The following is a 12,210-nucleotide window of genomic DNA, read 5'->3' on the forward strand; positions in this document are numbered from 1 at the left end:
GAGGATCCCAGGGGGGGTGGCCTCAAGGACCTGGAGGGGCCTTGTGTTCCTGGCAGGCGCCAGTGCTCCCTCCCAGGCAGGGCACAGGGAGGAAGTCGGAAGGTTGGAAACTGCAAAGGTCGGGGAGAAGGACTTCCCTCCATCGCCCCTTGCAAGCGCCCCATCCATGCACACTCCTCACACCCCTTCTTGAGAAGCTCTGAAGTCATGGGGCCTAGGATATGGGTCTCCCCTGGGCCTCAAAGGTCGAAACTATTCCTGGGCACTGTGGAGACCAAGGAAGGTCTTCTCTGCTCCACGATGAGCTGGAGGCGGCGGTTACTTCTGTTTTCGCCACTTTAGAGTTGTGAAATAAAGCCCTTTGAAGGTCAAAGCCCTAGAGAGGGGGTCCTTGCTTCATTCCTTGTTTCCGGAGAACATCTTGGTTCCCACTGCCAGGGACGCGACAGCAGGGTAAAAACCACCTCCTCCTCCAGGCTGGCCTAAGTCCTCTTTTACAAATTCGGGCTGAGTGTGATCCCTGCGGGTAAACTGGGAGGGGGCGGTAACACGAAGTGGACACGAAGGAGGACTCTCTCTCGGTCCCCAAATGGACCTTGGTCTGCTGCCTCCGGGTATCCCTTGCCTAAGATTGAATACAGCTAGCTGCTGGGGGCGGCGAGGGGAAGGGAGATGGGGGGGAAGGGGGCGAGATGGGGGGGGGAAGGGAGGGAGGCCAGCAAAAGCTGAAGGGAGGGGACTGGGGCGGGGTCCTGGCGGCCCTGGAAGGCTGGGAGAGCCAGGTTAGGCCAAGGGGGCTGGGGCCAGCTCCAGTCTAAAAGGAAGGTGGGGGCGGGGTCTGGCCCCCAGCCTCCGGGACGAGGACCGGGGGCGGGGTCCGCACCCCGCGGGCAGGGGCGGCCGGGGGCGGGGTCCGGGCGGGGCGGGCCCCCGCGCTCACTTCCTCGGGGAGGGATTGGGGCCGCGCTCCCACTCGCCCACACAGTCCGTGTGCCGCCGGCAGACTGGCCGGCTGCTCGCTCGGCCCCGGCTCGGCCCAGCCCGCTGGTAGGAGCCGCCGAGGGACGCGGCCCCGGCTGCCCACCTTACCGCCCCCGCGCGTGAGCACCGCGCCCCGCTCTCGCCGCCCGCTTCGAGGTGAGCTCCCCGCCGAGCCTGGCTCCCCATCCCCGCTCCCGGCCCCCGCCCTCGGGCGGGAGGGGACAGACGGTCAGCCGGGGGTTAAGGGTAGCCGCAGCCCCCGCCCTCTGCCCCGGGGCCCCGCCTGGGTCCGGCCGCGGGCGCCGGGAACCCGCTGGAGCCGGTGGCGCGCGGACGCCGAGCCCCGGGGGCGCCCCCCGGACCTCACCGCCCCGGGCCGCCTGGCCGGGGCGGGGGCTGCTACTCGAGTTAGGCGGGGGAGGGGGCCAAGTTTGAAATAGAAAAGCGAGAATCGAGAGAGACCGAGGGAGAGGGTTCAAGAAACCCGCTTCCAGAAAGCCCGGTGGGAGCGGGAGACCGAGACTGGACAGGAGCGGCGGCGAGCTTAGACCGGAGGGTGCAGAGATACCTGAAACAGGGACAGAGACCGGGGCGCAGGTCACCAGGAGGCAGACCCGAGGCTTTGGGACGGGCCCAGGTTTTGTGGAGCGGAACACTTTAGGAAAAAAGCATGCAGGGACCCCAGACGTGTTGTCGGCCCAGTCTAGGGCCTTGGAGGGTTCAGCGCAAATGAAGGGCCCCTGAGCTTAAACTTTATTAGTCTTGTGGTCATCAAGCCTCAGAGAGGCCTAGAGAGACATCCAGAGACTGAAGGCAGAGACACTCAGACATACAGAGATGCTAAGAGATAGAGAAGGGCCACTGGTAAGGACCGAGACATTCCACCCTTTGGAGACACTGAGATGCCAAGACTTGGGTGAATGGAGGTAGAAATCCACAGAGGCTGAAGTTGGAAGATAGCCGGTTAGAGATACAGACAGGAGAGATACAGACACGAAACATACAGACAGCTGCTGAAGTACAGACACAGACGTCCAGAGCGGAGCAGAGTTAGACACCGAGACAGATGTCACGGAGGGACGGTGACAGTTTCCAGGACAGACCCCTAAGGACTCAGGCCCCTAAAGATTGGGAGGTGAGGACGTGGGGCAACAGAACTAGGAGAGCAGCGGACCTGAGACAGTAAGACATCAAGAAGGAGCCTCACACACTGCTGGAGACAGCCCCAGCTTATTTTTAAACTCCAGTCTTGGACGCTCTGCTTCAGCCCTGGGGGACCTGGGGTGAATGAACTGTTCCTCTTCTGTCCCCAGAGCAGCTGCTGGATCCTGCTTCCCAACCCCCCTTCTACCAAACTGCTCTGACTCCCAGGCCCCCATGGTGGAGGGAGGTGGGGAGAAAAGAGTGAAGAGTTTGGGGTTGATGCCTAGTAGCAAGGATGAGGCGGGGGGAGTTTGATTTCTCCCCTCAAGTGTCTTGTCAACTCCTGAAAACTGGGGGAGGAGGGATCAGTTCTGATTGTGAGTCACAGCTGTGGGACCTGGCCAGGGTCCTCATGGACAGTGGGGGGTAGAGGGGGGCAAAGGGGTTGAGCGGTTGGCAGGGGTACTTGGAAAGACTTCTGGATGTCTTCCAGTCTCAGGGCCGGCAGCTGGGGAGAAGAGCCAGGCTCTTGTACAAGTGACATCACCCAGCATCTCCTGTCGTCGTCCCCCCCCCTTAAATGCTGAACACCCCCTCCCCCACCGTTTCTAGGGAAATGAGAAAAGGCTCCCAGCTGGGAGGCAGGGGACCTGGACTCTCTGATACCTGAGTGACTTTGGGCATGCTTCTGCCTTTTCCCTGGCCTCTGTACTCAGCTGTAAAGTGAGGATGATACCCTATCCTGCCTGCCTTATGTGTGATCTGATAAATGGTAGGGGCTTCCCTGGTGGCTCAGCCATAAAGAATCCGCCTGTAATGTGGGAGCTGCAGGAGATACGGGTTCAATCCTGGGAAGATCCCCTGGAGAAGGGAATGGCAACCCACTCCAGTATTCTTGCCTGGAGAATCCCATGGACAGAGGAGCCTGGTGGGCTACAGTACATAAGGATGCAAAGAGTCGGACACGACTGGAGTGACTTAGTGTGTACACACAGATGGTGGGCGGGCTTTGTGAGAGGCAAAACAGCATGCAGACGAGTATACCTGTACACCTATGTTGGAGCTTTCAGAATTATGTTCACTGGAGTCAGACTTGCCCCCACTGGTCTCAGTGAGCCCCGTAGCCTGCGCCTCTTCGGTTTCCCCAGCACAACTAGGGGGTTCCCTTTTAGTTTTCTCCCCAGGCCCACCCTGAGAATGTCAAGGTCAAGTCCCAGCCCAGCCCCCTGACCCAGGCCTGGCTGAGAAACTGTAGTCTGACCTCAGTATGAGTAAGGGGCTAATAATATCAATAAAAACACTAAGAACTACCATTTACTGACTACTTAGTATCTCCCAAGTGCTTTCCAGGTATCATCAGATTTTTTTTTTCCATCATATCCAAGTCTGGCAACAACCCTAGGAGGTAGGAGGTAGTATTAGATGGGAAAACAAGCTGAGGGAGCCTAAGTGACTTGCTTGAAATCACCTAAGTTTATATTTCACAGTTCAGGCCTTTACATACCACAGGCTGCAGCCATTTAACCAGCCATTCTGAGCTGCAGATTTGCGGGGAGGTGTCAGAAGTGTGCGTCTGAGTCAGGTGTAGAGGTGTATGTGTGTTGGTGAGGGCAGCGGCTGAGCGCCATCTGGCAGACTGAGCAGTCTCCCCCGCAACCCCCAACCAGCCATGGAGGCTCCCTTTAGCTCCCCAGCCCTGCCAGGGAAGGGGGAGGGGGGAGGGGCAGAAAAAGGGCAGAGACAGGTGGGCCTTGAGAGTGCCCTTCACTCTGTCCTCATCGGAGCCCAGCTGGACAGACTAGGGGACCAGGGAATTCTGGGAGAGAAGCCGAAGCCACGCCCATTCCCTATTTGGGGTGCCCCTGTCTCAGAGTGGTGACTGCCTCCCAGGGGGCGGACCTAGGACTAGTCTGGGCCTGGGAAGGTGGTTGCCGGGGGCCAAGCCAGGAAGGAAGGGAAGGCCCAGGGCTCTCCCAGAGTGATGCATGGCTACTCTCCACCTGTGCGGCCCCCTGCTGCACAGTGGCCGGCAGCCCAGGCCACCCTCAGATGTTGGGCCAGAAGAAACCTAGGCCTGAATGGTGGGAAGTGGACTCCACCCTCCAGCATAGCCCCCAGCCCAGGAGTCTCCACTCTGAAAACCCCAGCCCCTGGTGGCTCCTGGCCTGGAGTAAGAACTGAGTGTCCTCCCATGACAGAAGGGTAGCTGCGAGCTCGAGTCACCCCTTCAGAAGAACCAGGCCCTCCAGGCCTGGGGCATCCGCTGGTGCCTCGAGTCTGAGCAATGCTTGTTGCTAGAATTTCCTGCTGGGGGTGGCTGAGAAAAGGAGGGCTTTTTCTTCAGCTTGAGCCAGGCCAGGCTCTGGGGACTGCCAGTTCCTGGGGTCTAATGAGGGGAGTGGGTTGGTGGGTCCCTTTGTGCTCCTCAGATTCATCTGCAGCTGTGAGAAGATCCCCTTCCCAGGGTCCTGGTGGTTCCTCTCCACCCAAGATCCCAGTCCTGAGAGAGCAGGCTTCTTGATGGAGAAGGCTGGGGTGGGGAGCTCCGAATTTGGGGCTCGAGATGGGAACAAGGGGCAGCAGAAGGGACCAGGAACCCCACTTCCTAATCCTCCCTACTCCCCAAGCTCCTGCTGCAGAGGCAGCTGTGTGGATGACCTCATCCCACAAACATGCTTTGTTCCTGAGAAAATGGAAAGTGTCTGAGGTTTGGTGGGGGGCTGGGTGTCTGCAGCAGCAGCTCTCCGTGCTCCCCCTTGCCTGACTCCCCACCCTAGAGGGGGCCTGACTGGAGAGGAGATGTCTTCAGTGGCTCCCACTCTCTCGCCCTTCACTCCCCCAGCCCCAAACCCTTAGAAAAGCTGGAGACAGGCTGTCTTCTCCCAGAGGCAAGGGGAAGGAAATAATGACCAAGGGGATGGAAAGATTCTGGGGCTCTGCAGGCACTGCCAGGAGTGATGTCCTGCAGGAGAGAGGGCAGAGGGCACACTGCGTCATCGCCTGTTCCCCTCTCTGTCCCCAAGCATCTCGTTTCCCTTTTTTCTCCCCTGTTGCTGGCAAAACCTGACAGCTGGCCATCTGTGCTGTCACAGCTGCTGCAGATGTTGCAGGCCAAGGCTGCCCAGGCTGATGTGGCCAAAGATGCAGAGGGAAGTGGAGTGGGGTGAGGGCAGAGGGTCCAGCTGGGGAAGCTTGGCTGTGTCCAGCTTGCAGGATTTCCTTCCTGGTTAAACCTGGGCTGAGCCTCTGAAGTCCTTGTTGCTGGGTTCTCCTGGGAAGGGAGGCCCAATGTCATTTCTCCCATCAGCCTCCTCCACCTCTACCATTCACTGGCCCAGCATCCTTCTTACACTCTGCTGTTTCCTGAATGGGATTGAGGCAGGGAGAGGGGGGTGGTACAAACAGCCCCATTGTCATCCCAAAGCTCCTCACTCCAGGGCTCTGGGTATGTCCCTTCCTGGGAGTCAGGAGCCAGTGAGAGTACTGTTCATACGGGAGAGGGTAGGGTGACTCCTTGCCCCAGCTCCTACAGCCTTTTGGAGACAGTAAAGACAGTGGAGGCTAAACTCAGGCTAAACGTAGGGGCAGGAAATGAGTCACTGACCCAGGAAAAGCCCCCTCCCCCCAGTTCTGCCAGGGCCCAGATAAGAAAAGAACTTCTGCTTCCTGATTTTTTCCTGATCCCCCTCACCCCCAACATTAAATACAGAAATAAACATACAGGACTCTTACGTTCCCAGAAGCACCCATTCCCCATCACCATCTGCTCTGACCTGGCATTTCCTATGCCTAGTCTCTTGTTCTTTTTTTTTAATGCAATGTGGCTAAGCCACAGCTCCTCGGGGTGACCCCTGCCCCACCTTGTGCCCCTAACAGGGCTCACTCACAGCCACCATGAGCGAAGCCTTTGACTGTGCCAAATGCAGCGAGTCCCTGTACGGGCGCAAATACATCCAGACAGACGATGGCCCCTACTGCGTGCCCTGCTATGACAACACCTTCGCCAACACATGTGCCGAGTGCCAGCAGCTGATCGGACACGACTCACGGGTAAGGACTGGACCACGGAGGGCAGGGAGTGGGTGGAAGCTGGCAGGAGGGGGCAAATGTGCCAGCACCCTTGCCACGCTCCCTCCAGGAGCTGTTCTATGAAGACCGCCACTTCCACGAGGGCTGCTTCCGCTGCTGCCGCTGCCAGCGCTCCCTAGCCGACGAGCCCTTCACCTGCCAGGACAGCGAGCTGCTCTGTAACGACTGCTACTGCAGTGCCTTCTCCTCGCAGTGCTCTGCCTGTGGGGAGACCGTCATGCCCGGTATGTTCCCAGGGGCTCGCTCTGCGTGGGACTGGCATGCCTGGCATCTGTGTGGCATCCATGCGTGTGCGTGGGACTGGCATGCCTGTCTGATATGTACAGGGAGGCTTGATAAAGAGCTGGCCATGCCACACGTTCCTGGAAACTGTGTGCAGGATCTGTTGTGCCTCTTTGCTCTTTGGAGCTCAGCACGTGCAAGGACTGACATGCGTGATACACACCTGGGGGCTTAACACATTTGGCACACGTACACGTAGTGTACTGAGATTGTCAGTGTTTGTTGCATTGGGGCTTGTGTGCAAAGTCAGAAAAGACAGATACATAGAGAACTTAACACGTGTGGTGACCTGCATGGCTGATAGAATGTGGGGATTTAGAACACGTGGAACTTGGCATGATGAGGATATGTCGGGGCTTCCTATGTACTGAATGTATCATGTCTGAGATATTAGACTCACTTGCCTCGTAGATGGGGTCTTTGTGTGTGTGCTCACACTATCACATCTGGTGTATAAGGGCTTGCTTAGCATGTACTGAGTCATCGAGCCCATCACCTAGAGGCCTGGTTGCAGCTGAGGTCGTCATATTCTGGGACATGTGGGGACTTCACTTAGGCCAAACCCTCAGGTCATGTGCTTAGCCAGCATGTCTGGTGTTGGGGGAAAGTTAGCATGTGTAACATACGAGGTGGGGACCCTGGTGAAAATGGATGGACACCACTTTCAAGGCTGCGGGAGCAGCAGGGACCCTACTGGAGGGTAGCAGAGGGTGGCACTCAGGAGCCTGGGACACAGCCTCTGATGGGACCCCTGTTCCCCACAGGGTCCCGGAAGCTGGAGTACGGAGGCCAGACGTGGCATGAGCACTGCTTCCTGTGCAGCGGCTGTGAGCAGCCGCTGGGTTCCCGTTCCTTTGTGCCCGACAAGGGCGCTCACTACTGCGTGCCCTGCTATGAGAACAAGTTTGCTCCTCGCTGCGCCCGCTGCAGCAAGGTGGGGGCAGCGTGGAGCTCCACTGCACTCGGGAGGTGGTGAGCAAGGCTCTGTTGCAGGGTGGGAATCCCCACGCCCCCCCCGCTTTGCTGACAGAGGCTGCTCCCACAGACGCTGACGCAGGGTGGTGTGACATACCGTGACCAGCCCTGGCATCGAGAATGCCTGGTCTGCACTGGGTGCCAGACGCCCCTGGCAGGGCAGCAGTTCACCTCCCGAGAGGACGATCCCTACTGCGTGACCTGTTTTGGAGAACTCTTTGCACCAAAGTGCAGCAGCTGCAAGCGCCCCATCACAGGTGGGTCAGGGGGTCCAAAGACGGAGTGGGTCAGGTGTAGATGGGGGGGCAGGGGACCTGGTCTCGGTGAGGCCAAGGGACAGGACCGCCCTCCAGACGGCAGCGCTAATCCTCAGCCTCCCTCCAGGACTCGGTGGAGGCAAGTATGTGTCCTTCGAAGACCGCCACTGGCACCACAGCTGCTTCTCCTGCGCCCGCTGCTCCACCTCCCTGGTGGGTCAGGGCTTCGTGCCGGACGGAGACCAAGTGCTGTGCCAGGGTTGCAGCCAGGCAGGGCCCTGAGCCAGGGCTCCGGGACTAAGGCTCCTTCTCCAGACGGCCTCTGGGACCCAGCCTCTCCCCGATTTGGGGCTCCCCTTGGGCTCCAGGATTCAGCCTCCCCACTCCAGCATCCTCAATCTGGTACTTCCTGACCCAGGGCCCCCAAACTTGGGCTCTCCCGGAGCCTTCATCATCATTCAAATCCCCTCCCCAAACCTGAACTCCAGAACTCTGTCCTCTCCCTTCAGGTCGGGCTTGCTTCCCAGACCAAGCCCTTTCCCCAAATCAGGGCTCTGTGACCCAATCCCCCTTCAACGTAGACTTGTCTCCAAAGACTTTAGGTCTCCTTTGGGTGCCTGAGAAGTCCTCAAAAGTCGAATATACTCAGGCTTGACGCTCCCCACCCCTGTCCCACTGGGATCCCCAAGGATGGGGCTGTCTGGGGCAGCACTGGGTAGGGGGTCCTAGGGTACAGGTTTTTGCCCATCCCGTGTTGTGAGTGTTTTCTCTTTTCATTTCAGCTCCATTTTGCCCAGAGATGGGCAGAGGGGTGGGTTTGGCTCGCCCCCCTGTTTCAGATTCTGCAATAAAGCAGTATGAGAAAGTGAAGGCCTCTGTTTGGCTGGAGGTGGGGGGAGCGGGCGGAGGCGGGTTGGAGGGGCAAGGAAGGTTCCTTCGCACAGCAAGGGACTCGGAGGTTCTTCCCACCTCCTCCCTGCAGGTCAGGAGGAAGCTTCCAGGCGGGGTGGGAAATCTCTCCCCAGAAAGGGGATCCCCGCCGCCGCTACCGTCCCTCTCTGGCTTAGCCGACCTCCCTTTCACCTCCCCCGCCTGCTGGCAAAGGGCTTTTTCCTCCGGTGAGGAAGGGAGGGATTTAGGGAGGTTGCGGACCGGAGCCGGGGCGGGGGCGGCTGGTGTTGGGTTCCCCGCCAGGTACAAGTCGCTCCCCTCCCTTAACAGCCCCCCCACGAACCCCGCGGAGCATCCAGTGCGAATCCCGAGTCTGGGCCCAGACCCTCAGCCCCCTTCCCCCTCTTTCGTAGGATTAGCGGAGGCGGCCCGGGATCCGCTCGCGGCCGCACGTTTTTTGCCAAAAAAGGCAAGGATGCAGCTGCACGCGCCGCGGGAACATCTGGATCCGATTCCCGGCATGAATGGGTCATGGCCCCGCCCCACCGTGATTCAAGGGCGGGGGCGGGAATGAGCCCGGGGGTGGGGGGTGGGGGGGCTGTCCCCCAAAATGAGGCGATGGGCGGAGCGCTGCTCCCCTCTCCCGGCGTCCGACTCCCCTGCCCCTGCGCTCTCGGCGGCCTGCGATGTGGGCTCCGCGGTCTAGACTGGCGGAGCCCGACTCGTGCGTCCTGGCGGCCGGCGCGGGCTGAGCCACTGACTTCCCGCCCGCGGTCTCCCCCCGGGTGGGGGGCCCCCGGCCCGGCGGGCTGGCGGGCGGACCTTCGGCGCCCAGTGGGGGAGGGGCCCTCCGGGCCGGCAGAACCGCGTGATTATATGTATCTGAAATGAAATCCTCTCCGAAATTCTATGGGGCGGGCGTTTTTCCATTTCACAGAGGTGGAGACTGTACTTGTCAAGTTCCCAAAATAGGTAGATCCGGGGTTCTACTTTCCACGCTGCCTTCCCGGACCAATCTGAATCCTAAACTTTGACATTTTCAACAAACCTTGATGAACGCCCAGCCCACCGTGTGTGCTTATCATTAATGATTGTATGTTGACATTTTCGTCTCTCTTCCACCAGCCTCTCAGGGTTGGATTCACACTTGCCTTGCTCACCCCTCCACACTCAGCCTCCGGCACTTAACTACATGTTCAATAAAGAACTTACCGAGGAAGAGTAGTCCAAGCATAGAAAACAGCTAATGCAAAGACCTGGAGGCCTGAAAAAACATATGGTGTATTTTGAGGAAGCAGCAGTAATTTCATTTGGAGGAAGTGCCAAAAGACTAAAGCAGCAGGCAGCAGCCAGGTCATGAAACGCTGAAAGCCAAGTGAAACAGACCTCACCCTGTGGGTAAACCAGGCAGTGGAAATCTTTAAGCAGGGGCGTGAGAGGATCACTTCGCTGCATAGTGAATAATGGATTGGAGGGGTAAGATGAGCAGGCTGGGGAGGAGGCTGGTGCAGTGGTCCAGGTGAGAGATAATGAGACAGGTGGCAGCCGGAGTGGAAAAGACAGGACTTGGTGACCGGTCTGAAGGAATGAGGAAGGAGAAGGTTTAAGGGGAAGGAAGGCATCAGGTGAATGGTGCTTAGGTGACCCACTCACCTAAGAGGAAAGGGATGTGCAGGTACAATAATGGTTCATTGATTTCAAGATAAACATTTTTCAGATTTATGACCTAAGAAACCCAGATGCAACCATATAATCAACCATGTGACACTGCTTAATTGAAAAAAAATTTTTTTTTTTCTTTCATTCTTAATCGACCATAAAATAATGGTGGGGTTAGCACACTTGGTAGTGTCTCGTATGTGATAAAATACAGTAAATCCCAGACCTTTACCCTCCACCCCCCACACCTCAAAAGATACACACACTGAGTCTCTGCAATCCAGAAGAGGAATTTCTTACCTCTCTCCCAGAGGTGCAGGAGAAATTTCTGGGAATTTGTTGTATCTGGGGATCCTATCCCTAAGTTGGAGGTCTTGCTTAAATTTTTAGACATTAATATAACCTTCACAACATCTCATGAGCAAGCAGGACAAAAGTCATTATCTCTGTTATTTTTCAAATTTTCGAAAACAAAAAGCAATTTATGCTTATTGTAGAAAAATTGAAGAATACCAAAAAAAGAAGGTAAATTACAAATAACTCCTTCATATATTATGACCTCCTAGTTCTTTTTTGTTAAGCAAGCATGTGCATATATGTATTTTCATACTTAGTTTTACATGTATTTTTAAACTGAAAAGTAATACATATATATGTTAAGGAAAATTTTTCATGCTGTACTTTGGACATATACAAAGAAAAATTTCCCTCACATTCCAGAGCTTCCAGTCTGTCTCCTCATAGACAACAATGGTTTACTGTTACTTGGATATCTTTCTGGAAATAATCTCTTTGCATGTCTATTTTTATAAAAACTGTTGTGCCTCTAGTTGTTGTCACTCTGTATGACCATCTTTCCACCTGAGTTCATACAGATTTTTGAAACATCTTTATTGAGGTATGTTACATATCATAAAATTCATTCAATTTGAGTGTACAATTCAATTGAGTTCAGCAAATTTAATAGATTTGTGCAATTATCACCACAATTCAATTTTAGAATTTTTCTGCTGCTGCTGCCACTGCTAAGTCGCTTCAGTCGTGTCCGACCCTGTGTGACCCCATAGACACAGCCCCCCCAGGCTCCTCTGTCCCTGGGATTCTCCAGGCAAGAATACTGGAGTGGGTTGCCATTTCCTTCTCCAGTGCATGAGAGTGAAAAGTGAAAGTGAAGTCGCTCAGTCGTGTCCGACTCTTCGCAATCCCATGGACTGTAGCCTACCAGGCTCCTCCGTCTATGGGATTCTCAAGGCAAGAGTACTGGAGTGTTTCCTTTTCCAAGAATTTTTCTATCACCTCCAAAAGATTTCTTTTGCATTTCCTTTCCGTCTCACCTCTAGCAGCAGGCAACCACTCACCTACTTTCTGTCTCTATAGATTTGCCATCTGGACATACACTGTGGGTTTTTTTTTTTTTTTTTTTTTTGCGTGTCTGCTTTCTTTCACATAACACGATGCTTTCATGGTTCATCCATATTGTAACATTCCTTTATTGCTGAATAATGTTCCATTGTATGGATACACCATATTTGGTTTGTATATTTACCAGTTAATGACTTTGGGGGTTGCAACTTTGTTGATAATGAATAGTGCTGCTATGAATGTCTGCACATATGGACATAGGTTTTCATTTCTCCAGCTAGATGTGGGCATATAGACTTGTTTCATTCTTTTTTTTTTTTCCCCCAGTTATATAGTATTTCACTGCTTGAATGCACTATATTTCATTTAACCAGTCCCTTGAGTTTCCCAGGTGGCACGAGAGTTAAAGAACCTGTCTGCTAATGCAAGAGACCTAAGAGATGTGGGTTTGATCCCTGGATGGGGAAGATCCCCTGGAGGAGCGGATGGAGACCCACTCCAGTATTCTTGCCTGGAGAACCCCTTGGACAGAGGAGCCTGGCGGGTTATGGTCCATAGGGTCGCAAGGAAT

The 12,210-nt window shown here is 55.7% G+C and overlaps 1 protein-coding gene across 2 annotated transcripts; it reads left to right on the forward strand.

The window, feature by feature from the left end:
- The first annotated feature begins 403 nt into the window (after positions 1-403).
- On the forward strand, positions 404-8,597 carry FHL3 (four and a half LIM domains 3). 2 transcript variants are annotated; one of them, XM_027537770.1, is made up of 6 exons: positions 404-453; positions 6,001-6,174; positions 6,263-6,437; positions 7,260-7,429; positions 7,541-7,727; positions 7,855-8,597. In XM_027537770.1, the coding sequence occupies exons 2-6, from the start codon at positions 6,019-6,021 to the stop codon at positions 8,007-8,009; spliced, it is 843 nt and encodes a 280-aa protein (XP_027393571.1). In that variant the 5' UTR covers positions 404-453; positions 6,001-6,018; the 3' UTR covers positions 8,010-8,597. The 2 variants fall into 2 exon arrangements, with proteins under 2 accessions (XP_027393571.1, XP_027393570.1); XM_027537769.1 differs by lacking the exon at positions 404-453 and adding an exon at positions 925-1,137.
- The last annotated feature ends 3,613 nt before the right edge of the window (positions 8,598-12,210 follow it).

Source organism: Bos indicus x Bos taurus, chromosome 3, assembly GCF_003369695.1.
Source record: "Bos indicus x Bos taurus breed Angus x Brahman F1 hybrid chromosome 3, Bos_hybrid_MaternalHap_v2.0, whole genome shotgun sequence".
Classification (NCBI taxonomy): domain Eukaryota; kingdom Metazoa; phylum Chordata; class Mammalia; order Artiodactyla; family Bovidae; genus Bos; species Bos indicus x Bos taurus.

Coding starts and splice junctions, on each gene's coding strand:
- FHL3 (XM_027537770.1), top strand. CDS start 6,019: ATGAGCGAAGCCTTTGACTGTGCCAAATGCAGCGAGTCCCTGTACGGG. Junction 6,438..7,259: donor TGGGGAGACCGTCATGCCCG/GTATGTTCCCAG, acceptor TGTTCCCCACAG/GGTCCCGGAAGCTGGAGTAC. Junction 7,728..7,854: donor CTGCAAGCGCCCCATCACAG/GTGGGTCAGGGG, acceptor GCCTCCCTCCAG/GACTCGGTGGAGGCAAGTAT.